We start from the raw sequence: 27,448 nt of genomic DNA on the forward strand, positions 1-27,448 counted from the left end.
TTTGCCTGTTTTTCTTCATAGATTTTTGTTTTGTGTTAGGTTTAGAATGGCCTTTTCCAACCTAAAGTCATAAAAATATTTACCTGTGCTTTTTTCGCTAACATATTCATGCTTTAATTTTTTATTTTTAAACCTTTAATTCAGTATAAGAAGAACGTAGGGATCCAGCTTTGTCTAATACGTGGTGGTGTGTACCTAAGTGCTAGTTCTAATTGGAAAAAGTTTCTGAATTTGTGCAAATAGTTATTCTGGGTTTTGAATTCTTGGGCTTTAAAATGAGGAATTAGTAGATATTCCCTAAACTTGCTCCCATGGACAGTATTCTTTAACTTAAATTTTTTGAGGGCAGAACTCATACTTAAAATCTTTCAATAATGGCAATATGTTCAGGCATAAGAGATCCCTAGGCTTCTCAGAGTGAAAAGAATTTGGAAAGAAACTTTAAGCTACCAAATAAGTAATATTTTAATATTTTAACTGAAATGTGTATTTGAAACAGATAAAACAAGTCAAAATGTAATTTAATTAATCAGGTATTTATTATATATTTAACTGTGTGGCCAGCATAGAACTTGAGTAGGATAAAAATAATAATAAGCCTGCCTTTAAGGAAGTTATATTTTAGTTGGAAAGACAAGATAGAAGACATGCTCACATATGAAACATTTAGTAATTTAAGACAATATAAGATTTTGTACTAAAATCTGGATGTTAACAAGAGTCACAGTACTTTAGAAGTCCCTACATATTAGTATTAACTTTTAATCAAATAATTTAGAGTCCATAGATAACACATAGGCTCAGTCTGCCATAAGGATGGATTTTATTTGAGCTGTACAATATTTTAGAAAAAAAATGAATTCTTTGCTATCATTACTTTAAAAAAATCAGAAGACATCATATAAAAATACCTGTTCTGGCTTCTTCTGAAAATACTTTTTTTGGCAACACTGAGCCAGAACTTCACTAAAATATTAGGTCACACTCTTTTTAGTTCATTCCAGCAGCTTAACCACTCTCTATTACATGACCTGTTCCATTTATTTATTTTACCAACATTTACCCCATAGACCTTTTTGAATCTGATTAACTCAAACATCCCCTTCCCCATTTTACAGAAGTGAAAGCTAAGGCCTAGATTGGTCACATAGCCATTTATTGGCAGAATGTAGGCTAGAACCCAAGTTTCCTCAGTGCCCCAACCTGAAGCTCTTTCAAGTATGAAAAGAAATTACAAAAGAAATGAACACCTTGTTTTCCTTTTTTTTAATTTGACCTATAATACTTTCTCATTTATAAAAAAAAAAAATTTACAAATTACTTAACCTAACTGTCCACTTCCACTTATCTGTTACTTTAAATACTTATTTACTTAGTAGCAGAAAGGGACAAGTGAATAGGAGATTATTTGAGACACATCTGTACTTTGTGTATTGTTTTGAGATTGTGGACCTGAAATAGGTATTGTCTACCAAAGTTTCTAATGCTTGTGTCTCTATAATAAAATGACTTAAAATATAGGAGATTTTTCTCCAGAGCCTCATATTAAAACAATTATGATGAAAAAAGCAAAATCATTTGACTCCACTGGCTTAAATGTTTACATCATAGAAAGCAGCCTCACAGTGTAAAGAGTTTAGCTCCTCTGTAACTAGTTATTTCATTCTCAGTAAACATGTTGTTTTTCACCCAGAAATTCTCATGCCATTTCAACTCTTTATTTTCTTAAAGGACTTGCTATTGTGACCAAATATATTACAAAGGGCTGGAAAGAAGTCCATGAATTGTATAAAGAAAAAGCACTTTCTGTGGAGACTGAAAAATTATTAAAGTATCTGGAGGCTGTAGAGAAAGTGAAACGCACAAAAGATGAGCTGGAAGTCATTCATCTAATAGAAGAGCATAGATTAGTTAGGGAACATCTTCTAACAAATCATTTAAAGTCTAAAGAGGTAAGTAAACTATATTATAGCATGTGATTAAACATGAGTAATTTGTGGTATGTGTCATGTATTAAAATTTATGATGTAATATGTATAAAAGTAATTTATGAGATGGGTAACAATATATCCAGTTCTTTTTAACAAAAATGTAAAATATATCTTGAAATTAGTATTTATTTAAAATACTTAATACAGTGCCCAGATGTAGTTGGCATTCAGTTCAATGTTATTTCTGCTTCATAAATGCTGGGTTAATTTGCCTTGCTAATTAAAAATAAATAAATAAAATAAATAAATAAATAAAATTCTCCTATGCAGTTCCTTCATAAAATAGACTTCACTTTCTTACTGTAGTAAAGAACAAGTTAATTTGATAGGCCTTTGACCAATGTGCAAATCTTTTTATTAAGGAAATACTTAGAACCCCAAAAGAAAACCTTAAAAGAATATGTTAGTAATATTAGTATTGATACAGCTATTATACCGATTCATTTGCCCTTAATTCTTTATATTTCTACCTATGTCACTTCAATAGGTATGGAAGGCTTTGTTACAAGAAATGCCTCTTACTGCATTGCTAAGGAATCTAGGCAAGATGACTGCTAATTCAGTGCTTGAACCAGGAAATTCAGAAGTATCTTTAGTATGTGAAAAACTGTGTAATGAAAAACTGTTAAAAAAGGTAAGCATTGGGGTACCTGGGTGGCTCGGTTGAGCGTCTGCCTTTGGCTCACCATGATTCCGGGGTGCGCAGATCCCCCTGCTCAGCAAGGAGCCTGCTTCTCCCTCTGCCCGTCCCCCCTGCTCATGCACAGGCTCTCTCTCAAATAAATAAAATCTTTAAAAAAAAAAAAAAAAAAAAGTGAGCCTTACTTTTGTTAGCTACTACTAATTGAAAAAGTCAACTCATAAATTTTGAAGATGTAGCCAGTGCAGTTTCAGGTGTTGTGAGACTTTTATCATACCGAATTTCATTTAACTCTGAAATCTTAAGATATGTCCTCCTTTTTGTTTTTCCTTTATGAAATACATTTATTAGCTATAGTAACAAAACCTAAGACACATAATGACTATCTTTCATTTGAATGTTGCATTTACTTTCTGTCTCTGTCTTATTTCTAGGCTCGTATACATCCATTTCATGTTTTAATTGCATCAGAAACTTATAAAACAGGTCATGGTCTCAGAGGAAAACTAAAATGGCGCCCTGATGAGGAAATTTTGAAAGCTTTGGATGCCGCTTTTTACAAAACATTTAAGGTAATGGTTTGATTTTTGTTTTATAACAAATGACCCAGTTGGGACTTAATATATTTGATAAAAACACATTTTAAAGATGGTACCAATACTTGAGCCATTTTTTATTAGATATTCATTTGTTTTTCCTAGTTTGTGTGAATATGGATATATAATTAACATTGTAAGTTTATGAGTAATTTCTCCTTACCTTTGGACAATACCCAATCATCTTATAAAATCATTTTGATAAGTTTTAAAATACCAAATTTAAAATTTTTTATTTTAAATGACCTCTGTCATTCTGTTAATCAGTAGTGGATCTCCTCTGTCTTGGTGGGAAGTGATTTTTTTTTTTTTAGCACTGAAAATCCTACATCAGAGCTATAAGTTAAAGTTTTTGGTTTTAGAATTTTCTTGTTATTCAGCGAAATAGCAGTAACTAAATTCAGCAAATTAAAGGGATTATACAAATGAGATTTATCTTCGTTATGCAAAGATGGTTCAATATACAAAAATCAATGTAATACATCACATTAATAGAATGAGAGGACAGTCACACGATCTCAGTGCAGAAAAAGCATTTGACAAAATTCAGTACCATTTCATGATTTAAAAAAACAATAAACTAGGAATAGAAATGAACTTCCTCAACATGATAAAGGCCATATATAAAAAACCCACAGCTATCATTATACTCAGTGGTGAAAGATTGAAATCTTTTACCCTAAGATCAAGAACAAGACAAAAATGCCAGCTTTTTCCACTTCAATTCTACAAAGTACTGGAAGTTCTAGCAGTTAGGCAAGAAAAATAAGTAAAAGGCATCCAGACTGAAAAGGAAGAAAAATTATCTCTGTTCTCAGATGACATGATCTTAAAAGGAGAAAAGCCTACAGAATCCAGAGAGCTTAGAGCCAACAAACAAATTCAGCAAAGTTGCAGGATATAAAACCAATAGTCAAAAATCATTAGTATTTCTGTACACTAGCAATGAACAATCCAAAGGCCTTAGCCTTTGATTAGCCTTCAGAAAACATTTCCACTTACAGTAGTATCAAAATAAATAAATAGGGGCGCCTGGGTGGCACAGCGGTTAAGCGTCTGCCTTCGGCTCAGGGCGTGATCCCGGCGTTATGGGATCAAGCCCCACATCAGGCTCTTCTGCTATGAGCCTGCTTCTTCCTCTCCCACTCCCCCTGCTTGTGTTCCCTCTCTCGCTGGCTATCTCTATCTCTGTCAAATAAATAAATAAAATCTTTATAAATAAATAAATAAATAAATAAGTGATTTAGGAATAAACTATGAAGGTGCAAGATTTATAAACTGAAAACTATAAAACATTGCTGAAAGAAGTTTAAGAAGACATAAATGGGGGGAAAGACATGGTTTGGAAGACTTGTTAAGATGACAGTACTACCCAAAGCAATCTACATATTCAGTGCAATTCCTGTGGCATGTTTTGCAGAAATAGAAGAGCCCACTGTAAAATTTATGTGGACTTTCAAGGGATCCCCCAAATAACAACTAATCTTGAAAAAGAAAGAACAAAGTTGGCAGACTCATCCGTCCAAACTTATGGGTTTCAAAACTTAGTACAAAGCTACAGTAATCACAACCATGTGGAACTGGCATAAAGGCAAATACGTAGACCAGTGGAATAGAACGCAGAGGCTAGAAATGAACTCTCACATGTGTGATAAATTGATTTTTGACAGTGTCAAAACAGGCCAGTGCAGGAAAAGATGGTATTCAAAAAATAGTGCTGGGGAAACTGGATATCCACACACAAAAGAACAAAGTTGCCCCTTTACATTATACCACATAAAAAATTAAAGTGGATCAGTGACCTATATTTAAGAGATGAAACTACAGAACTCTTAGAAGAAAACAAAGAGTAGAAGTTTCATGACATTAGATTTGGCAGTAGATTCTTATATATGACACCAAAGCACAGGCAATAAAAGGAAAAGTAAATGAATTGGACTTCATCAAAATTTAATAAACCTTTTGTGCATCAAAGGACACTATCAGGAGAGTGAAAAGATAACCTACAGAATAGGAGAAAATATTTGTGGAAAATGTATTCGATAGCTTTTTAATGTTTAGAATATATATAAAGAAGTGCTACAACTCCACAGTAAAAGTACAAAAACCCAATTCAAAAATGGGGAAAGTACTTGAATAAGACATTTCTCCAAAGAAGATATCCAAATAGCCAATTAGCACATGAAAAGATGTTCGGCATCATTAGTCATCAGGGAAATGCAAATTATTGGTTCTTATCAAAAAGCAGAAATAACAAGCCTTTGGGAGGCTAGGAGAAATTGCAACCCTAGTGCATTGCTGGTGGGAGTGTAAACTGGTACAGGCTTTTGGAAAACAGTTTGGTCCTTCCTCAGAAAGTTAAACAGCATTACCATGCCATCCAGCATTTCCACCACCTATTTATATATCCAAAAGAATTGAAAACAGAATCAAATGAATGTTCACAGGAATACTATTCACAGTAGCTAAAAGGTAGAATCAACCCAAGTGTTCATCAAGAGATGAATGGATAAACAATATACAGTACATACATAAAATGGAGTATTCAGCCTTACAAAAGGAATGGATTTTGAAACATGCTACAACATGAACCTTGAGGGATGAACCTTGAAAACATTATGCTAAGTGAAATAAGCCAGACACTAAAGGACAGGTATTATATGATTCCATTTATATGAGGTATCTGGAATAGGCAAATTCATAAAAAAAGTACAACAGAAGTTGCAAGGGACTAAAGGGGGATGGGAATGGGGAGTTATTAATGTATACAGAGTTTCTATTTGGGATGATGAAAAGGTTCTGGAAATAGATAGTGGTGGTTACATACCATTGTAAATGTAACTTAATGCCATGGAATTGTACCCTTAAAAATGATTTAAATGGAATTTTATGTTAATTATATTTTACCACAAAAAAATTTTGCTAAAAACTCTGTTTACTTTATGAGGAATGATTTCTAAACAGGAATATGGTAACTTCTTTAAATAAAATTACTAAGTAGGCTATCTTATTTTCTTTGTTTTTCCCCCTCTAGTAAATGCTAAGCATTTTCAGGTACTTGTCAATTAATTGGTAAATCAAAAATCAGGTCTTTTATCTTAGAAGTCTTTCAAGTGAAAGATGAGTAAATATTTTTAGAAATCTAATTGTAATTTCTGTGATTGCTTTTAATGATTGTTTTGATTTTTTTTTAGACAGTGGAGCCAACTGGAAAGCGTTTCTTGCTGGCTATTGATGTCAGTGCTTCTATGAACCAAAGAGTTTTGGGTAGTGTACTCAGTGCTAGCACAGTTGCTGCAGCAATGTGCATGGTGAGAACACCTAAGACAATTTAGAATTTTTGCCACCCTAAAAAATGTTTAATGTGGGGCAAAACTATAAAGTTAGATATGATCAACAATTATGTTTTCACTTGTTTTTGTCATTTTGCTTTATAAGCAAAGTTTTAAGCCTGGGTGGCTCAGTCAGTTAAGCATGCAACTCCTCAGGTCACAATCTTAGGGTTGTGAGATGGAGCCTGCGTCGCGCTCCACACTGAGCATGGAGCCTGCTTAAGATTGTCTCTTTCGCTCTGCCCTTCCCCACTCATGTGTGCGTTCTTTCTCTCTCTCTCTCAAAAAGAGAAAAGTTTTAAGTATATTGTATGCATACAGTTTACAGGTATATTTACAAAGCATGTTTAAAGAACAATAGAAATTTTAATTTTACCAAATATTAAATATTTATGTATTGTTGAGAAAGTTTGAGAAAGTAGATAATGCTTAGAGAAATTATTAATAAATATAGAAGTTAAGAGATCAAGAACTAATATTAACAGTCAGACTTTGGTTGTAGCCTGACTCTGTCACTTCTCTTCTGTGGCTTTATTCTTTATTTAATAAAATGAGAAGAACATATACTCTATTTGCTTCAAAGGATAGTTATGAGAACCAATTGCTTTGTAACAGCTTGTGAAAGTACTTTGAAAGCTGTACTATTGTTGTGTAGTTCCAAAACAAAAATAAGTTTAGAAATAAACATCTTTTAAGATTTTATTTTTTTGAGAGAGAGAGCACACGAGTGGGAGGGAGGGGCAGAAGGAGAGGGAGAAGCAGACTGCCCATTGAGCAGGAACCGCCCCCCCAATGTCGGGCTCCATTCCAGGACCCCGGGATCATAACCTGAGCCAAAGGCAGATACTTAGCTGACTGAGCCACCCAGGCGCCCCAAATTAAATATCTTAAAGATGAAGTTTTATGAACTTCAAGATACTGTATTTCACCCAAATCTGCTGAAAATTACCACCTTTGAATTTTTCAGGTTGTCACACGAACAGAAAAAGATTCTTATGTAGTTGCTTTTTCAGATGAAATGGTACCATGTCCAGTGACTACAGATATGACATTACAACAGGTTTTAATGGCTATGAATCAGGTAAGGAACTGTTTTAAGTTTACTTATTTAACATGTGTTGTATAGTAATCTTATATTGATGTCATGCCTGATATTAGTAAGTTGATGAGAACAAATAGTTTTATCCCAATTTCCCCATGAGCACAAAATAATAAATATATACACATGCTTTGAGAAGGTCTGTGTATTAGCTATAAGCAAAATGATAATGTAAAAATAGTATTTTTAAAAGTATTTAATTATTTCAGAAATCTCAGTATGGAAACTAGGACACTTGAATTCTTATCCATGTTTTTGTTCTGAGTTAGATCCCAGCAGGTGGAACTGATTGCTCTCTTCCAATGATCTGGGCTCAAAAGACAAACACAGCTGCTGATGTCTTCATTGTCTTCACTGATAATGAGACTTTTGCTGGAAGTGTCCATCCTGCTATTGCCCTCAGGGAGTATCGAAAGGTAAAATTCTAATATTCTTTCTTGCCCAAAATAAGACTCAGTTCTCAAATATTCACTATGTTTTTCCAAAAAATACTGAAGATAGTTCTGTGCCTTTGTATAGGGATACAATGCCAGTTCGACAGTACTTGAAATAAAAAGTATTGGCTATACATATATGATTTATTTCAACTAGTCCCAACTCTATACATTACTAAAATATCCTCTGCAAACTGATTTTGGTAATAATAAAAGTATTTTACCTTAACTATTAATTTTTAGTAATTCATTGTGCTCCTTGAAAAATTAAAGTATCATTTATGAATTTTGTTAAAGGACTACATAAAATTAAAGCAAAGCTATTATCTGTGTTTTAAGTTTTATGGCTACTTCTGTGTTCTAATCAGTACTCTCCAATTGAGCTCCCTAAAATAATAGAAATGTTCTTTATCTACAGTATCCAATGTGGTAACCACTAGTCACTTGATATGACTATCAAGCACTTGAATTGTGGCTAGTGTGAATAGAAGAACTAGAACTTGATGAGGAGTTCTGGTTCTCAAAATGTGGTTTTCCTATCAGCAGCCTTAGCCTGGGACCTTGTTAGAAATGCAAATTCCTGGGGCGCCTGGGTGGCACAGCGGTTAAGCGTCTGCCTTCAGCTCAGGGCGTGATTCCGGCGTTATGGGATCAAGCCCCACATCAGGCTTCTCCGCTATGAGCCTGCTTCTTCCTGTCCCGCTCCCCCTGCTTGTGTTCCCTCTCTCGCTGGCTGTCTCTATGTCTGTCAAATAAATAAATAAAATCTTAAAAAAAAAAAAAAAAGAAATGCAAATTCCTGGACCCCATGGTAGACCTGCTGACTGAGAAACTGAAGAGTGTGATTGTAACAAACCCTCCTGGGGATTCTAATGTGTTTAAGTTTGAGAAAAAGGGAGAGAATAGAATTTGTAGTCAAGGTAGCCTGGGTTCTGAGTCTCGGGTCTTTCTCTTTTACTAACTGTGGACCTAAGCAATATTATTTAACTGATACATGTCATAGGTATTTAATAGTACTACTTACCTTTTAGAGTTATTATAACAATTACATTAGTTACTTAAAGAGCTCATTATGGTATATGCTATATTGTATACTCAGCGATTATTGGTTTTTCTCCAAAATTCAATTATTTTAACCTTGAATTACAGCTGTAGAGAACCAAGTTCTTACATGTGACATGTATATATCATATATAACAAAACCATAGACCAAAAGTTGATAATCGCAGAGAAGTACTTCTTTATATATACCCACACACACTGCCCCAGTGTTTGATATATTGGTAAGAATATCTGGTGCTCCCAAATGTCCTGACAGTTACCATAAGTAGAAAGTCTCTAGGCTGCATAAGAATGCACTCTATGGCCCATGGAACAAGGAAGCAGGAATTTCAGGCAGGCTGTATACACAATTTTATTTTCTGTTCTGAAGATCACAGAGTCTTGCCCTGAAAGATTAGTAAATTTTCTGGAGAGAAAAAAAAATTGACTTTAAAATGAAAAGTTGTGATAGAATTTGAAGTGTTTTAATTTTAGAGATTATTTGCTTTTGCTTACATAAATTTTTTAATACATATTTTGATCTTTTCCTACAGAAAATGGACATTCCAGCTAAATTGATTGTTTGTGGAATGACATCAAATGGTTTTACCATTGCAGACCCAGATGATAGAGGCATGTTGGATATGTGTGGCTTTGATACTGGAGCTCTGGATGTAATTCGAAATTTCACATTAGATGTGATTTAACCATAAGCACCAGCATGATCTAGGAGGTCTGTTGCCATCAGTGATCTCGCTAAAAATATGTAGCTACTTCCCAGCTAATCTTAATCCAATGAAAGATGATAAGATGGTAGTATAGTATATGCATAATGGAAAACTTACCTTACCAAAAAAACAAAAAAAAAGGAAGGAAAAAAAAAAAAGATGAGCCCAAAGTTCTTTCTGTCTACTAAACTAGCTCTTGGGAAATAGCTTCAGAATTCACTGTAGCTCCCTCTATCTAACAGAGAACTTCATGTTGATAGACACTGTAAAATAGTCAAAGAGTTTTGCTGTGGTGAATAATCACATTTTTACTTAAAAGAAGTGAGAGCCAAAAGTTTAAGTAGTTCCATTGTCATGTCACTTGTTTGAAAAGTGCTCAAAAGTTTTCTTAAATATTTGCATTGGGAAAGGACAGCTGTGATAATGTCCAAATACTCTGAAATGCACTGGACCATGTTACTGTGATGGAATATGAAATTCATCTGTAAATTTTTATAACAAGGGGTTTAAAAAAAAAGACATTTGATTAAATTATGAACAAGTTTTAAAATTCCTTGGAGTTTTCTAAGATCACATAAATAGCAGCTTTCTTACTCCGTGAAAAAGATACTTTGAATCTGTTATTTTATTTACATTTGTAGGATTGTTACATTAACCAGAAAAATAGGGGGAAAGCCCTGAGAAAAAGACACTAAAGTTTGTGTCAGCTGAGGAAATCTGTTTGGTTTGCTTTTTGTACGTTTTGGTCCATTTTATTGCTGAGAGTGGGGGCATGACTTCACAATTTGTGCTGAAATACAACAACATAGCCATGTGTAGCCACACTTTTTCTTTTTTCATAGTCTTACCAAATGAAAACAAACTGTTTTAAGCATTTAACTCTCCCACTCATAAATCTGAAAGTATGACAATTAAAATCTCAACTGTAACCAGATTAGCTTTTTCCTTACTTTAAATATTCTAATTATCTTTAACTATTTTTTTAGTCAATTGTAAATGGGTTTTATATATTTTCTAATTGTAAACATGTCAATGACTTATCTCTGTCCATTATTCATTTATGGCAAAACATTCTTTTTGATAGTGTAAAAAATAATAATAATAAAGCAAGCTAGGTCTTTCATGTTTGAAAGGCAACTTTTGAGTAACATTACCACTAACCAGTCTGTAAGAAAATTTTTTTTCTATTTTACTTGTATATATTAAACTTACTTTTCATTACACTAAAGTGCATTATTTTCTTGAGCAAATGTCCCTTCTTTCTGGGGAGGTTTAACCTATTGAAATGCCAATATTTTTGCTCATAATTATATCATGGTTACGAGAACATAAAATTTCATAATAATGATTTACTGAGGATTTATAAAGCCCTTCTCACTGTCCTGTGAAAAGTCAAACTAGTAGATGTAAATTATAGCCTTCTGTGTGCTTAGCAGTTAGAGGTTTTGTTTTGAGGGCAAAGGCGGACTTCAGTAGCATTAGAACTTGTGAAGATATTTTCCGTTGCATGAGGAATTTGGGCTCTGGAAGTGAAAACAAAATGTCTTTTTCAAACTTATTTGACATATTTATGCTGGCTCTGCTATGAGCCATTCCTTCAAGGCAACTGGTAGCAATTTGTAAATGTTGTGATTTACCTGAGATTTTGTTATCAACAAAGTAGTGTCTGCACACCACCACCCCCATACGTTGCTTCTGATGTCATTCTGTTTTTTGGCCCTCTGTCAAGCATTGGATGTAAGGTGTACCTACTTTTGATAACATTTATATGTTCAGATTGAACTTAAAGTTTAAATAGCCTAGTAGAATTACAGTTTTTGAAGTTTCTAAGTAAACCCAAGATCTTTTTAAATTAAAAATTATAACATGATCTAACTTTTTATTCCTAATAGAAATGTTAACTGGAATATAGCATAAAAGTTTATTTCCTTCACTTATGTACTATTCCTATAGTGCTTTTAGATGTTCACAAGCTAATCAGTCTATCAGAGAAGTAAGAGTTGATGTGGCCTTTTTGAAGTATGTAGGTGCATCTAATTAAATGGATTAGGATAAGATTTAGGGAAGAAAAAAATCTGAAATTTAAAAGGTGATCTTTAAAGATAGGTTAGGGATCCAAGGTCTGAAATGGTATGGCTTTGGAGTACTGGATCTAGCAGTCTTGGGCTCTTCATCCCCATTCCAGCATTCATCTCCCCACAAAATGGGAAGACATGGACTCACAAGAGTAGAAGATAAAATAAAATTATTCAAGACTTTTATCTTTTTAGGTATTAGGAAATAATGTATCTACATGATTGCTTTAGGAGTAGAACAACAAATTATGAACATGTAACTTTTGTAGTTCATAGTAATCCTCAATTACAATTAATGTCTTAATAACCTATGTTGCTATATATAACATAGCCCTATAGAAAAAATTTTAAAACTGTACCTCATTATGAATAAAATGTACTTAAGTGATAAGGAAGTTTTATTTTCTGAATTACTTTTAGGATTATTGCTATGTTAATACTTAGGGAAATGTTGCTTTAAAAACAATTCTAAGAAAAATAAACTTTATTTCCTAGGAAATATGTAAATATTTTCAGGGTATAGTTACAATTAGTGAAACAAAAACCAGTCTTATAATCCTGCCCTTCCTTATTAGTTAAAATTTCTTGAGAATTCCATTTATTAACACTGTTACATATTATTGGTTAAATCACTGTTTTATGGGAACATTAGTGAGGAAGATGGATGGATAGTGAATGGAATTTAGTGTTACCCCTCTGGAACCTCTTGCTTTTATCTTACTATGTGTTTGTAGACAACCAGTTTAACCTTCAATTTTGTTATCCTTGAAATGTGACCTATCTTGATGCTTGGATCGTAGAAGAATCAATGATTTGATATCTGTATAAAAGCTTAAATTAGGAGGAGGGCTTGCAATACAAATTAGAACTTTTTTAAATTAAAAACAGCTTAATAGGAGATACATGTTTCAAATGATAAAATGTTTTCGAAAAACCATTCAATAGGCTCAGTAATTCATTAAAACATTCCTGTTCTGAGTGGGAAAATGTGGAAGAAAAATGTTTACAGTGAAGGTGAGTATTATTGACTAGAAGTCACTGTTGTCTGATCAAGAGAAAGTAACATATTCCAAGTCTTAAGATCCACTTGGATACTTAGAAAAACTTATATTCTAAATGAAGAAACACTATTAATAAGCATTTGATTAACCTTTTAAAATAACAGGTAAATCTACAAATGATAGTATATCATTTTATCAGGATTTTGCCCTCATTTTCTGAGATTTTGCAAAAATAATATAAAATTATTTTGGAAATTTAAAGCAAAATTTCTGATAAATTGGAGGATCTGACAGTTAAGTGAAAAACATTTTAAAAGCACATCTAAACAATAATTGAAGTCATTGTGATCAGTTATTGGACTTACCCTAATTTAACCTAAAGATTTCATATCCACAAATAAAAATTTCTTGAAAAGTGGTGCCCTTAGAATGTTATCAAAAATGAAAAATTCTAGTTTTATATGCCACAGATTTGGGATGATTTGTTGAAGCAATATCCCCTCTAGAGAAGCGTTCTATAGCCTCAGTATAAACATGCACAAGGAAGAATTAGAAAAAAAGATAAGCTATGAATTTAGTTATATTTCCTGTACAGATTTTATTTCACATTTCCCTATTGTCTGATTCCTAATCTTATTTGTTGGAAAATTATACCTTGGTTTGTTTGTTTTTTCCTTAAAATTACTTTATTCTGACATTTTTGCCTTCTGTTTCTAGCCCTGCTCTTATCTCGGTAATAAAATGAAAGGAAAATCACCCATATTTAGAGTTGGGATGAATCTCTTTGCAGATTTCCATTTGTTCCATACAGATTTAAGATCATATTTTTCCAAATTAGTAATGGGCAGGTCTCTCGGAACAATAATTGGATTAATATATTTTCTCCCCAAATCAAATTATATTGTATACCTTTTGTGTTACATGGTTGCAAACATTTTGTGGCCTTTAAGAATATTCAGCCTTTGTTTGCAATTCTACATCTACTTTGCTCTTAGAAAAAGCACTCTTAGAAAAACAATTAACTGAACACTCAGAAAACAGCACATCTCATGTTCATATTTCCATATAAAGACCACTTTCAAATCTTTCATCTACTAAGTACTTCACTGAGCTTATATATACATCATTTGTGGCATACAAGATCTTGTAAATAACTTGTATTCACATTTAACATTTTTTTAACTGGTAAGATTTTTATTTGCTTTTGAAAAATTACAAAGTTAATTTAAAAATTCTATGGCAATATTTTTTCATGTAGAAATCTTATGTAGTTAAGCATACTGTTTGAATAAAATTATAATAAATGACACATTATTCTAAACCATGAAAGTATCAAATTATATTGGAAATTGGTAGAAACATAAACTAGAAGAGTTGCACTGCAAAATTCTATTACTGAAATTAGATGATTGTTTTCAATGGTTATGAATTTTATAAATACAATGAAAATACACAAAAGCTGTTTCTGAGCCTAATGAGATTTTTACCTTTGCTTCTTAATTTAGCACCATGTGTCATATGAATTTTACGAACATACATGATACTGAATTTTAAAATACATTTAGATTTCTGTACTTTTAGAAGTTATCAGAAAACTTTGAACAGAAGAAATAATAAGTTAGCTACATTTCTGCTTGATTCACTTAATGAACACTTGGACTGTTGAGGGTAGTAAATGAGGTAACGCCTTGCTATTTTATATATCATTATCACATAATTGATAGAATACTGAAACTTTTTTTGAAATGCTTATTAGGCTTTATTTGTAGTGTAAACTTTAGAATCCATGTACAGCCAAATTAAGTTTAAAATATTACACAACTAATGAATAGTAATCAAAAAATATTTTTGTTGCACTATTATTTTAAATATGGACTATATATGATGTGGTTTGGTGTGAGTAGACAACATTTTTGTAATGCATTTGAGTTTTTTTTTTTACTTCCTTTATTGCCAGCTTCTGATAATGAAGAAATTCTCCAAAGGGTTGAGATACATGAAATGATCTTTTTAAAAAAGTTGGTTGGGGGAGAGGTGTTATAATCTAGTTCTAAACTGTCCGTTTGTTTTATAAAGGCTTTGATTTCCGTAATTGACCACTTACTGAATATTTAAATTACACAGAATAATGCCTGCATAGAATAAAATTTAAGTATGCAAGAGCCTTAAAGTGAAAAAAATGAATCTTCTGACTGCCTTAAAATGTGACTAGCTCTCCAACAGGCATACTGGTTACTTTCCATAGGGTCTGTTCATTAAGTAATGCCTTAATAGTGTTAGTGTTTCTGAAGTACAGAACTCAAGGGGTCTTTTAGAGCTTTTGCTTTTACATAATATGAAAATTAACTTAAGTTTTAAAACCTGCTTAGTTTAAGCATCTATTAATAGGATAATCTGGGTACACTGATAACGTTCTACATACATGACTGTTAACATCAGTAATATTTTGTGGTAGTTTAAGTTTTTTTTATTGTTTGGTATAACAAATTATCCAAGAAGCTGGACTTTGTGTAACATAATCTCCAAGGACCAAGCTGCATATTTAAACACTATGAATGAAAAACACAGTTGTACAGTTTCAAAAATGATTACTTTTTTGAGGGAATTTTTCAAGACAAAAAGCAAATACTTTGTTTTAAGCCTATAAGCAAATTCATTCAAAAAAGTAAATATAGTTGTAAAACATTGCAATTGTTGCAATAAAAAGTATCCGGGCCAGTCATTTGTTTAATTACATTCATATTTTTACATTCACTTTGCCTTTCAAAGCCGGAATATTTTATAAAACTGAAAGAAAACTTTAAATTGTCAAGCTGGTGCTTAAGGATACAAAGTTTGATTTATATAAGTTTCATTTCAAAGGAGGGGACCCTGAAAAGAGGGGTGGGGGGTTTCTTAGGTCTGTTGATAAACTTACTGATGCTTTTTTGTCTTCCATGTTTTCACTGTAAATAATATACCTAACAATGTAATTTTGCTGTTTTCTGATAGAAAATGGATGAAATACTAATGAATTAAATTTATTTCATGATAAAAGTTTTCACCAATACTGTGAAATCTTGATTTTTCTCTCCTTTTCTAGCCTTGCAAAATAGCATACTGAATACATCATTGTAGACATGGGGTGCAGATGCACATTATGGGAACTGCTTCTGGTCAATTGTATTATTGTAGGAATTGATAGATACACCAAATAAACTCTATGCACATCAAATAATGGTCTTCATTTCTTTAAAGAAATAAGAATTTTAAGGTTATAATATGCCTTATAAAACCTAAGGCTCTTAGTAATCTGTTATAAAATTTGAATAAGATGAAATTAGTTTGATAATTAACATTAGCCTTATAAATGCCTCTAATTGTATATATTTAAAATACATGTGGTTGAGGAATCTTTCCCAGTGGATTACTGGATTTAACCAAAATGCATATTTTTAAAGAGTTTTATAACAGGATTCTTTTGTGAAGAAATTACTCAAAAGTTACCTTTGGGAAAAGTGATGCTAACATCAAAAATCAATTATGTAGGGCGCCTGGGTGGCTCAGTCGTTAAGCATCTGCCTTCGGCCCAGGGCGTGATCCCAGAGTCCTGGGATCGAGTCCCACATCAGGCTCCTCCACTGGGAGCCTGCTTCTTCCTCTCCCATGCCCCCTGCTTGTGTTTCTTCTCTCTCTGGCTGCCTCTCTCTCTCTGTCAAATAAATAAATAAAAAATCTTAAAAACAAAAAATCAATTATGTAAACAAAAAGTTTTAGTGCCAATGCAGACCTTTCTTGTCTCTCTAAATTCCCATAAAACTTCTGAAAACTTCTAAGATCTGAGCATATAGGTTCTACAAAAGAGTAAAAGCAAGTTACATCAGAATATACCTACCAAAACCTTGAACATTTGGTTGATTTTATAGTTCTATATTTAAAGATGACAGCAGTTGCATGGAGAAAGTAAGATCACAAATTATGCATTTCTTCATGGATAAAGAAAACTAGACTTAACAGTACGTGGTTAAGCAGCCCACTCTTGATTTCAGCTCAGGTCATGATCTCGGTGCCGGGATTGAGCACCGCATTGGGCTCCCCGCTCAGTAGGGAGTCTGCTTCAGGATTCTCTCTCTCTTGCCCCTCCCTCCGCTTGCTCTCTTGTCAAATTTTTTTTTAAAGTTTAAAAAAACATTTATCCATATTAAACCTTATCGAGAAGATGCGACTTTATTGTTCAAATGGTATTTTTTACACTAGTAAACAATCCAGATCCATTTAGACAAAATACCAATTTTTTTCTCAACAGCTTTTTAGCTTCCCTATATTTTGGCAATCCAGGGATAAATTGATTAGTGGTAAAATGAGAAACAGCTCATTTTTTAATATTAGTAGGCTACAGTAAACCGTTTATCTTCCAAATCTTAATATTAAAAATTAAATACTGAAAAATAAGATAACATTACCTTTTCTTAAACTGATCACCATTTTCTTCTTTCTAGCCTTTGGTTCTGGAAAAACAGCTGCTGGGATAACTTGTATCTAGTTTTGCCTTAGATTTATATTATACTTTTATCAAGCTGAAGATACAGTGTTACAAACTAAATGTCTCCCCAAAATTTGTATGTTAAACCCTGATTCCCCGTATGATGGTATTGATGACGGGGCCCTTAGGAAGATGATTAGGTCTTTAGAGTGGAGCCCTCCTGATGGTTTAGTGCCTGGTTTAGTGCCTTTGTAAGAAGAGACAAGACAGTTTGTTTCTCTCTGCTGCCATGCGGACACACAGAAGATGGCCATTTGCAAACCAGGAAGCTGGCCCACACCAAAAACCAAATTAGCACACACCTTGATCTTGGACTTCCCAGCCTCCAGAAATTTAAGAAATAAATGTTTGTTGTCTAAACCATCCAGTCTATGGTAATTTGCTATAGCAGCCCAGGATAAGACATAATGAGAAGAGAGAAGAAATGTAAATACGCCCCTCTAAAATCTTAACTAGGATGTTGGAAAATCCTGATGGGTCCACAAGAAAACCATACATACTTCTGAGCCACTGTGATTATAACAGTCATTACATTTTGAAAAGTCTACTGCCTAAGCACCATGCGGTGTGATTTACATTATTTCCATTTCCCAAAATAAATAGGAAGATGGTATTATCTGTATTTTATAAAAAGGAATTTATCATTCCAAGAGATTGTCACCTACCTACTGGTCACACCTACTGTGATGTGTGTTTTGAACATCTCTCTGTCTTAATAGGTATTAATCACTGATTAATGTACTAAGAATGATTTTCTTTCACTGAGGATTTAGTGGTTTGTTGTAGTCCCTGTCCAAATCCCTCCCCTTTCACCCTAGGCTTTGTAACTAGCTCCTTTCAGTTAAAACTAAGTAAGTATTGATTATCTGAGATGGGTCCGTCAGGGCAGCTGCTCAGCCGGACAAGACTGCCCCTCAAACCCTGCCTCAGGCACCAATCTGAAATCCAGGCCGTCACCTGTTATTCTGACTGACCAGCTCTAGATTAAGGGTTCCAAGGACTCTGGGACAACTGATTTGCTAGAATGGCTCACCGAACTCAGAGAAACATTTACTTACTAGATTACTGGTTTATTATAAAAGGACATAGGAGGAACAGCCAGATGGAAGAGACGACATAGCAAGCATGTAAAATTCTCATTGGCACAATGCAAAATAAAGGACTAAAGGACATGCCATTCTCTGTTCCGTTCCAGTGTTCCAATTTACCACATGAGAATGAAATAATACAGACTCTAGCTTTACCAAGGTCTCCTAATGGCAGTCTAATAAATCCATATATGAAGCATCACTGATGGCATATGGCCAAAAAAGTCACCAGCTATCTCCTGCAGAACTGTCCCAAATTCCTTGGTCCATCTTGACCAGAAAGCAGAAGCACATCTCTTCCCAGCATCTGGCAATCTGCCCTAATGACTCGATGGGATCAGCTAGGAAAATGCCTCCTAGAAAATGCACTTAAAACATTATTTTTGATAAGAAGCTTGAAAAAGGGATGTGATTAATCAAGTATCAAAATATTTTTAATTATTTTTTTTAAGATTTTATTTGACAGCACAAGCAGGGGGAGCGGCAGAGGGAGAGGGAGAAGCAGGCCCCCCACTGGGCAGGGAACCTGTTGCGGGACTGGATCCCAGGACCCCAGGACCATGACCTGAGCCGAAGGCAGATGCTTAACTGACTGAGCCACCCAGGCCCCCCTATTTTTAATTATTCTAAAATAAGACTTCCTATAGAATAAATCTTGTTTGCTAAGTTTATGTGAGATAAGATCAGTCTGAATCAATCACAGAATTGAAGAATACCTACATTAGAAATTAACAGTCTAACCTCCCACCCAATACTTGGCTCTCTTAAAGGAAAGTTTCCAACAGCCTTTCAACACATTTTGAAAAGCAGAACTTTCCACCTCACAATAAAACTCAAGTACATTTCTGAACTATTTCAAAAATTCATACAGTGCTGAAATCTTCCTCATAATTTCTGCCCCCTACGTACAGTTCTGTTCTCTGGAACTACTAAGTCATTTGGTTTCTCTGAAATTAACTTCATTCCATCCTACAAATTTAATATACTTCTTTTACTCTGGAAGTACAAAGTGTGAAGGTTTGTCATAATATAGTACAAGGATATTCCCACTGAGTTGACAACTAGATCTGGGAGAACCTTCCATTTTAAAGAGAAATCATAAATCAGTCCTCACCACTGAAAGCCATAAAAGGTGATCCTTCTGAATACTACACAGAATAAATAATCCCAAATGCTTACCTTCTAGCTCTTGGTTGTAAGATTCATACATAAATTATTAATAAAACACATTCTTATCTTTTGATACAATTTCACCCCTATAGTTTTAAATACCATCCCTTTGCTCAAGAATTGGCAAGTAGGGGGCGCCTGGGTGGCTCAGTTGTTAAGCGTCTGCCTTGGGCTCAAGTCATGATCCAGGGCTCCCTGCCTCTCCCACTCCCCCTGCTTGTGTTCCCTCTCTTGCTGTCTCTCTGTCAAATAAATAAATAAAATCCAAAAAAAAAAAAAAAAAAATTGACAAGTAAGAAGAAGAGATTTCCACAGCAATTTATTGTTCATTAGTTTTACAACTTTTTCAGGAAGATAATTTACATATTTAAAACATCCTCAAACATTTAAAAGGCATTATCAGGCATTATCACTTTAAATCACTGACATTTTACTAGCAACGCTATGAGCACCTACATCACTAAAATTCTTTCCTCTTACTTTTTTTTAAATAACACTGATGAACTAGTGGAAGCAATTTCCCTTCTTTGTGAAGCCTATGAGTGTCAGTTGCACCTCCAATAAAAGTTCCATTGATAAATATTCTTGGTACCTGTTGGATAAACAAAAGATTAGGTGTCACTCTATTTTCAGAAGTAAGACCTTTCACATAATAATAATAGATGTTCATACTCTGGGTCCTTTTATGGGCCAAGCACCAGACTCAGCTCTTTCACAAAGTACTTAAATCTTTACAACCCTTGAGGTAGGTACTAATTTTAGCCTTATTTTGGAGGGAAATGAGACATGACAACTTGCCCCAACTCACAATGATAAATCCAGGGCAATCTGACACTCAAGCCTTTCCTTCTAATTGCTATGGCACATAAATCACACAGCTTGTAATTACTGTTTATGTTTAGTTTATATCTGTTTTGTTTATATTTGTTTACTGAAAGGGAAGATTACACTATAAACATCTTCCATGCACATAGAAACAAGAAGGAAAATGGCAACATTATGTATTTTCCTGATAATGCACTTCATTGAAAAAATGCATATGGTTGGACAAATTTCAGGAATCTAAAAACATGAAGAACTAAAGCACCCCTATTAGCACAGTAACTGAAGACTGATCCATGGTCTGTACTGTTCAAGCAAAGGGAGGAAGGATTTCGTCTTGAGAAGAGTTCCAGGAGGATCTCAAAGATTCACAGACAAGCACTCCATCACCCCACCCTCCTAGTCAAAACACACACACGCACGCACATATGGCAAGAATAAAAATAAAATGAATGAATTCTGCTGTTCCTCAGTCTCTGAATCTTGTTCCCAGATCTGCCATTTCTTTATCCATGTAAGATTCTCAGAGGATGAGAGAGAGAATGCCTGGCTCACTTTTCTTAACACAAGGGTCCAGGCTCTAGGAGACCCAGGTACCACCTATTCGGAGGAAAAGCACCATAGAGGATACACTCACAGTTCTTTCACCAGTCATTTTGTAGAGAGCATCTTGAAATTGACTTCCATATTCAAGCATGTCCAATTCCACCACTTTATACTTAACATTCATGTCGTGGAAAAGTTTTTTTGCCATTGTGCAGTAAGAACAAGATGTTTTTGAGAAAATCACCACACAATTATCAGAAATTGTTTCCTGAAGTCAAACAAACAAAAAAATTTTTTTTAATTCCAGACATTACCTTCTGGAAAGAAATCATTATTATAGTGGAAAGGGGATGGATTTTGGAGTCTCATGATTCAGTGCTCAAACTAAGTCTCCATCATCTATTTTCTCATCTGCAGATTGAGAGTATTATTCATTTAAAAGAGATGTTTTTAGGGAAAAAGGATATAACAGATGCAAAGTTGGCATGGAGTGATAACAACAATAATCATAGCCAATTCATATACAGCAAACATGTCTGTGTGCGAGACACAGTTCTTAACACCTGACCTTTTACTAGCTCATGTAAACCTCACTATAATCCTGAGATAGTTCCTATTATCATCTCTACTTTACAGACGGGGAAAGTGAGGCACATAGGAAGGTAAGTGACTTACTCATAGTCCTCACCTAATAAGAGCTGGAAAGCTGAAATCTGAGCCCAGGCAAGTCTGATTCTGCAGCCCAGGCACTTAAACTGTTACATTGCTTCTTAAATACTCGGTGGGTGTTTAGGAGTTAACTCCTTACCTTAACTTGTAATGGTGAGAACTGATATGTGATTTCTATTTAAAATGTAAGGCTTTCACTGATCCACGTATAAACAATAGCTTACCCCCTCAACTTCCATTCCTTCCTATATATCTATATAGTTAAAAATAACTGTCATTACAGCATTGATAAGGCATTTTTATATTGTTGTTTCTGGAAAAGTTACTACCAGAAATGCTGATTCAAAGGATTTCAGGCAGAAGTCAGAAACTTTTTTTTTTTTTTTTTAACTTCCTAGATGATTCTAATATCAGCCTGGTTTGGAAACTACTCTCCAGGCCTTTATCACAAATACCATGAGATTTTGCTATGCATCTGCATTGCTTGTGAAATTTGTTTCTAAATATATGAATATTCAGGTCCTTCAAGAGATTCTGGATAAGTAAGTCTATCACCCAAGCACCTGCCTAGGTTGTTCTTATGTGGGTCATAAGCAACACCTTCAAGATGAAAGCCAAAATTCAGTAGTATCCAGGCAAAGTAATTCTAAAGTTACATCCATCCTTGGGTGTCAGTGGTTTTAAGGCACAGTCTAGCTGTCTGCAAGTTGGTCTATTTTTATGCTTTCTCTTCTGATTACTCATAATATTCAATATAGAAGTCTGTCTCGGAGAAAGCCAGCCATACCAGACATGTATGAATGCATCCATTTTATAGATGAGAAAACTGAGGTTGAGAAGTTCACAATACTAGGATTTAATCCAACCTGTCCCAAAACCAAAGTTAGTGCTCTTTCCTCCACCATGCCACCTCAGGTTATAGGCACACCGAGACCATCCTGCAGAGAGAGCTGAGCATTCTGGGTCCTGACATGCAGTAAAAACACTGATGAAGAGATTCCAAAGTGAGTTGAAACTCAAGATGACAGTGCCAGAATGTCTTGAACAATCCTTCTCACCTTCTCTCGAGCTCAACCTTGCTAAATTTTCATGATTTTGTATTCTTGTTTTAAAAAGGGAATTCCCTCACAACAGGTTTCTAGCATTGCTATTACATTCATCGGCTGTGAGCAAATACTTTTTTAGCCAAATTAATTAAAGGCAGAAATGTTATATACGTGGTGGTGGTTGGTGGTGAAGAACAGAGAAAGAAAAACATGACTATGTCTTGGAGACTGCAAGGGAAGGAAAACATACATACCAGAGAAGATTTCTGAAGCAGAATGAACTGGGTTTTGCAGTGAAAGAGAGGAAAACAGTACCTAGCAGCACATGGTGTCCTTGAAAGGATCATTTCTAGACTAACTACAGCATACTCAGTTCTGTGTTAGGGGAGAAAGCTGTTAAACAGCTTCCCAGGCCAAAATCAAACCGTACCTCTGGCTAACAGCAGCTTGACTGGTATCAACAGGAGACCTGAGGTAAGTCTAAGGGAAAGGAAGAGCTAACCTCACAGACCAAACTTAGAGGGAGAAAAGACATCATTAATAATAGATCTCATAAATTTTGACTACCAATATGATCTAGAATTTTTCTGTCACATGGATTATTTTGATAGCAGATTTTAAAATACACATTTAGTAATTCATGTGCTGAACTATGTCAGGTTGGATACTGAATAAGCATGTTAAATGTGTAAAACACAATTCTTTTTCTACAGAGGAAAGTTTTTTCCTATGTCTCCCACATCACTCACTTGAATCTGATTCACAGGAGCAGTTGCTGACTTCCCCAAAGATGATGATGTGCTGTTCCCCATCCTAAAAAGAATTTTAAAAGGCAGTGCAGCTTTAAACATTAAAGATAATCATTAATGATAATAAAGCAAATGAAATCCATTTGAAGAAAACCTGATATGCAAATATATATCCAAATCTATGAAACAGAAAAAAGAGTTTTACTTATTAATACAAAAATGCCAGTTTACAAAGTACTATTTACAAAAACCAAAAGGGACTGTGTGCCTCTCTAGCCTCCTAATGTCCTTAATTATTTGGTAAAACCACATTTACTGTGTTTAAACCCTAACACACTCTTATTTCTGAACACCAAATTTTGAAAAGACTGTCCTAATGATTGAGATTAACCTGATCATTAGTTTAAAAAAAGTTTCTATCTTCATATTAAAATATGCCAAATCTCCATGAACACAGTGACACAGAGAACCTACAAAAATCCAAAGATTTTAAGGAAACTAAGGTATGTCAGCCACAACATTCATAGCTCCAAGTTTCCCAATCCGTAAAGTAGGAATAATAGTCACTCCCACCTCAAAGGGTTTTATGAAGATTAAATGAATTGATAGAAAGCAGAACAGTGCCTTGATCACTTGCTCAATAATGTTTAACACTATTACTATCATTTCCTGATTACAGGGACCCTGTAGGTATGTATTATCCAAAACCCAGCTGTTGGGAGCTTGTAAAAGGAGGCATTCGTTTTAACAGGAATATATTCACTAAAATATTTTAGTGTTTTATATGATCAAATCTCTCTGCCTACCCCTAGAACTTTCCCCATCCACTTTATCTTTCTTGATCAGCCAGCCCCTATTGCATTGTCCAAACCATATCCAACATCCTGATGCAAACTAGTTAGAGCAAAATTACAAATCTTAGAAAAGAATCATAGAATAATATGGGCTTCAAAAGAGAATTACTCGAATATCTAAAGATTAAGAGAATAAGATAAGGAATTGAAGTTTCAAATATTTCCAAAAATAGTCTCCTTATGATTATGTTCCAAATTCAAGTTTTGATAGAAAAACTTCTCCTTCCAAACACTTCACTCATTCATTTTGAGGCATTTAAAATTTAAATGCTGGGGGACCTAGCTGGCATAGTTGGTAGGGCATGCAATTCTTGATCTCGGGGCTGTGAATCCGAGCCCCACATTGGGTGCAGGACTTACTTTAAAAAAATTTAAATGGATTTTTTACATGTTATCCTTGGATGATGAGCGGCTGATCTACATAGCCGTGCCCTGCACACTTAGAGTAAGGATGCTATAACAAACATCACTTCAGTAATTACAGAGTTAGAGGCAGGAACTACTCCAAGGGAACATTATAACATTAGAACTCCCCAATGTTTACAATCTATTACTCCTTGCTTCCCAATAGTTAGCAAGGAAATCTTTAAAACAAAAAGGGCCTATGCACTTATCTCAGGAAGGGGTTAGGAGTAGCATGTGAGGGAGACTGCAAGCAACTTAGGCCAAGGGCAGAGGATGCCTGTTAAGAAAAAAGCAGGCTGAATTCTTGGAGCGCAAACGGGGGGGGGGGTAACAGGCATGGCCTGGACCTAAGAAGGTGCTTTAGTGTAATAAGTCAACAACTTATTTGGTTATCAACTAAGAAAACAAGTCCTTTTCATCTCTGGTCCAGCATCTAACCATCATCCCCAAACCACCTACCACAATATTTACTACTGAAGCAGGAGTTCCAGTAGAACCTACAAACGCAAGTTATCTTGGGGAGTGAGAGGAGGTAGGAAGTGCATCTGAAATACCACCCCCTACTCTCCCAAATAAAAGAGAGTTTCTGGAAAGCACCTTTTTCCTTCAATTCTGGTTGAGCTTGGCAAAAGTTATTAATCTAGTAAGTAAACAGACATCAACAGAGAAGCGCACAAGAAACGTTTCACTTCAACACTGATGTACCCATTAGCCAGGCCACATTTATGGAGCGCCTCCTATACACTAAGTAGGCGAAATGCTAAATGCCCCAGGGATACATAGCTTTGGAAAAACACGTCAGGGGCTCAAGGACCTGTCAGTCAAATAGTTAACACCATGTGGTCAGCGCCTTCCGGAGTGGGTCACCAGCTGAGAATAGAAAGATAATTAACAGTTCCTACAGTCTTGCAGATCTGGTCAGAGTTACCAAACCAGGCCGGAAGGAAGAGACTCCAAGACAGGGATGGATGCACAGTGGCAGGCACAGCTATTCGAACTGGCAGAACGACCGTGGCGCACCGGCTCGGGCCTCAGGGTGGCACAGCATCAGCCTAGGCAGTGGGTCCTCCACGGCAGGCCTGGGAGCTAGGAGCACAGGGAAAGCCATCCTCGGTCTAGCCAGAGGCGACATCTACAGGAGTAAGTCACAGTCCCCATCCTCAAAGACTGAGCCATTTAGTAGGAAGCGTCCCCTTCACTTCCTGCGGTAGGGTTGCCAGGTTTAGCAAATAAAAATGCAGAACGCTCGATTACATTAGAAGTTCACATAAAAAGCGAGTAACTGTAAGTCTAAGTATAATCGTGCAATATTTGGGATACACTAAGACTAAAAATTAATCGCTGTTTATCTGAAATCGCAATTTATGAGGCGGGGCGGGGGGCGGGTTGTCCAAGTGACCACGACTCGGGTATTTTCGACCGAAGAGTCACAGGATCCGTAAGGAGGCACAACCGCCTAGGGCATCATTCACACACACACCCCTTCCTGGGCTCCCGCCGCCCTCTGAGGGCCCTTCGCTGACGGGACACTGGGCCCACCCTGGGCCAGGGAGAGAGGAGCCCGAGCCCACCGCTCAGTCCAGACCCCTGCGAGGCCTCCGCGCCAAGCCGAACCCCCCACGCCAAAGCCCCCGTGTCTTGCCCGCCGCGCCCCGTACCCAGAGAACGCAGCTCCTGCCGCCCCGCCGAGCCGGCCCGCCGAGCCGCTCCCGCTCCGAACCAGCCTCGTCCCCCGCAGCGCCGCGCGGGGCCAAGACATGGTCCGACCGCCCGGCCGCCGCGCGCGGAGAGGGTGGAGACCGCGGCGAGGGAGAGCCCGCCTCCGCCACCCGGCCCTGCCCCCGCACGCCCGGCCCCTGGGCGGCCGGGCCCGCCTCTCCCCGCCCTGCCGGGCTGCCCAAGCGGCCGCCGGTCTTCTCGGCGCGGCCGCGTGAGTCTTCCCAACGCAGGCGGCCGGTGCCCGGCGCCCCGAGGGCGCAGAGTCGGGGGGAGTGCGGGACACGTGTAGGTAAACTGCCGTCCAGGCCCACGCCGACGCCTCACCTGCGGGCTTCCAGAGCTCGGCGCAGCCCTGCACCTGTTTCTTTAGGGGTTAGGGACGCTCATAAAGGCTCACAAGCCGGAGGAAACACCGCGTGGGGATTGTGGCTAACATTCTGGCCAAACGGAGAAGAAAAATGACTGTCCGAAAGAAAGAATCGAAATGCCTGGGATGTTTACATAAAGATGGTAACGTCATCACAACTTCCGGTCAGACAGGTGTTTCTGTCGGTGCAGTTGGAGCGTAACTATGTCATCTTAAAATTAGGCTGCTGATCCAGAACTCATATAGATCGTGGGACTATTAGATTTTACATCCGGAATTAAAAGAAAAAAGTAATACAACGTAGAATATTTATTCCAAAGAAAACAAAATTTGTGTTTATAAATAAAAATGAAATTAGAAGATAAAACTTGAACTAGCCCAGAGGTTATTTGCCATGACTGTGAAACTAGGTGCGTGCTAAGGACAACATTGGGCCACTCCTGGTAATGATAGCCCTTTGTGTGTCACTATATAAAATGAGGAGGGTAGATCTTTGTATTTATTTACTGAGGACATTGAAATCTATTTGTTAAGGCCAAATGACAAATATGGTA

The 27,448-nt window shown here is 35.9% G+C and overlaps 2 protein-coding genes across 11 annotated transcripts in view; one reads left to right on the forward strand and one right to left on the reverse strand.

Annotated features, from left to right (window-relative positions):
- The window catches only part of RO60 (Ro60, Y RNA binding protein), a 28,118-nt gene extending 12,142 nt beyond the window's left edge, over positions 1–15,976 (forward strand). The window contains exons 3-9 of the mRNA XM_008685654.2: positions 1,732–1,952; positions 2,479–2,625; positions 3,066–3,203; positions 6,422–6,538; positions 7,527–7,640; positions 7,928–8,074; positions 9,688–15,976. Of these exons, the coding sequence (XP_008683876.1) occupies positions 1,732–1,952; positions 2,479–2,625; positions 3,066–3,203; positions 6,422–6,538; positions 7,527–7,640; positions 7,928–8,074; positions 9,688–9,840 (1,037 nt within the window). The 3' untranslated portion in view covers positions 9,841–15,976. The remainder of the gene's footprint in view (positions 1–1,731; positions 1,953–2,478; positions 2,626–3,065; positions 3,204–6,421; positions 6,539–7,526; positions 7,641–7,927; positions 8,075–9,687) is intronic.
- Positions 15,977–20,019: 4,043 nt separating this feature from the next.
- The window catches only part of GLRX2 (glutaredoxin 2), an 8,802-nt gene continuing 1,373 nt past the window's right edge, over positions 20,020–27,448 (reverse strand). For 4 of the 10 annotated variants that reach the window (XM_040636025.1, XM_040636026.1, XM_008685648.2 and 1 more), the window contains 3 exons: positions 23,550–23,613; positions 21,177–21,353; positions 20,020–20,309 (listed from right to left, as the gene is read on the reverse strand). In XM_040636025.1, the coding sequence (XP_040491959.1) occupies positions 20,178–20,309; positions 21,177–21,353; positions 23,550–23,612 (372 nt within the window). In that variant the 5' untranslated portion in view covers position 23,613 and the 3' untranslated portion in view covers positions 20,020–20,177. Of the gene's footprint in view, positions 20,310–21,176; positions 21,354–23,549; positions 23,614–25,622; positions 25,643–25,710; positions 25,907–26,466; positions 26,608–26,851; positions 27,142–27,448 lie in introns of those variants that run through there. The other 6 variants (XM_040636024.1, XM_040636023.1, XM_040636028.1 and 3 more) reach the window with 6 other exon arrangements.

This window comes from Ursus maritimus, unplaced genomic scaffold (genome assembly GCF_017311325.1).
Source record: "Ursus maritimus isolate PB19 unplaced genomic scaffold, ASM1731132v1 scaffold_2, whole genome shotgun sequence".
Taxonomy (NCBI): domain Eukaryota; kingdom Metazoa; phylum Chordata; class Mammalia; order Carnivora; family Ursidae; genus Ursus; species Ursus maritimus.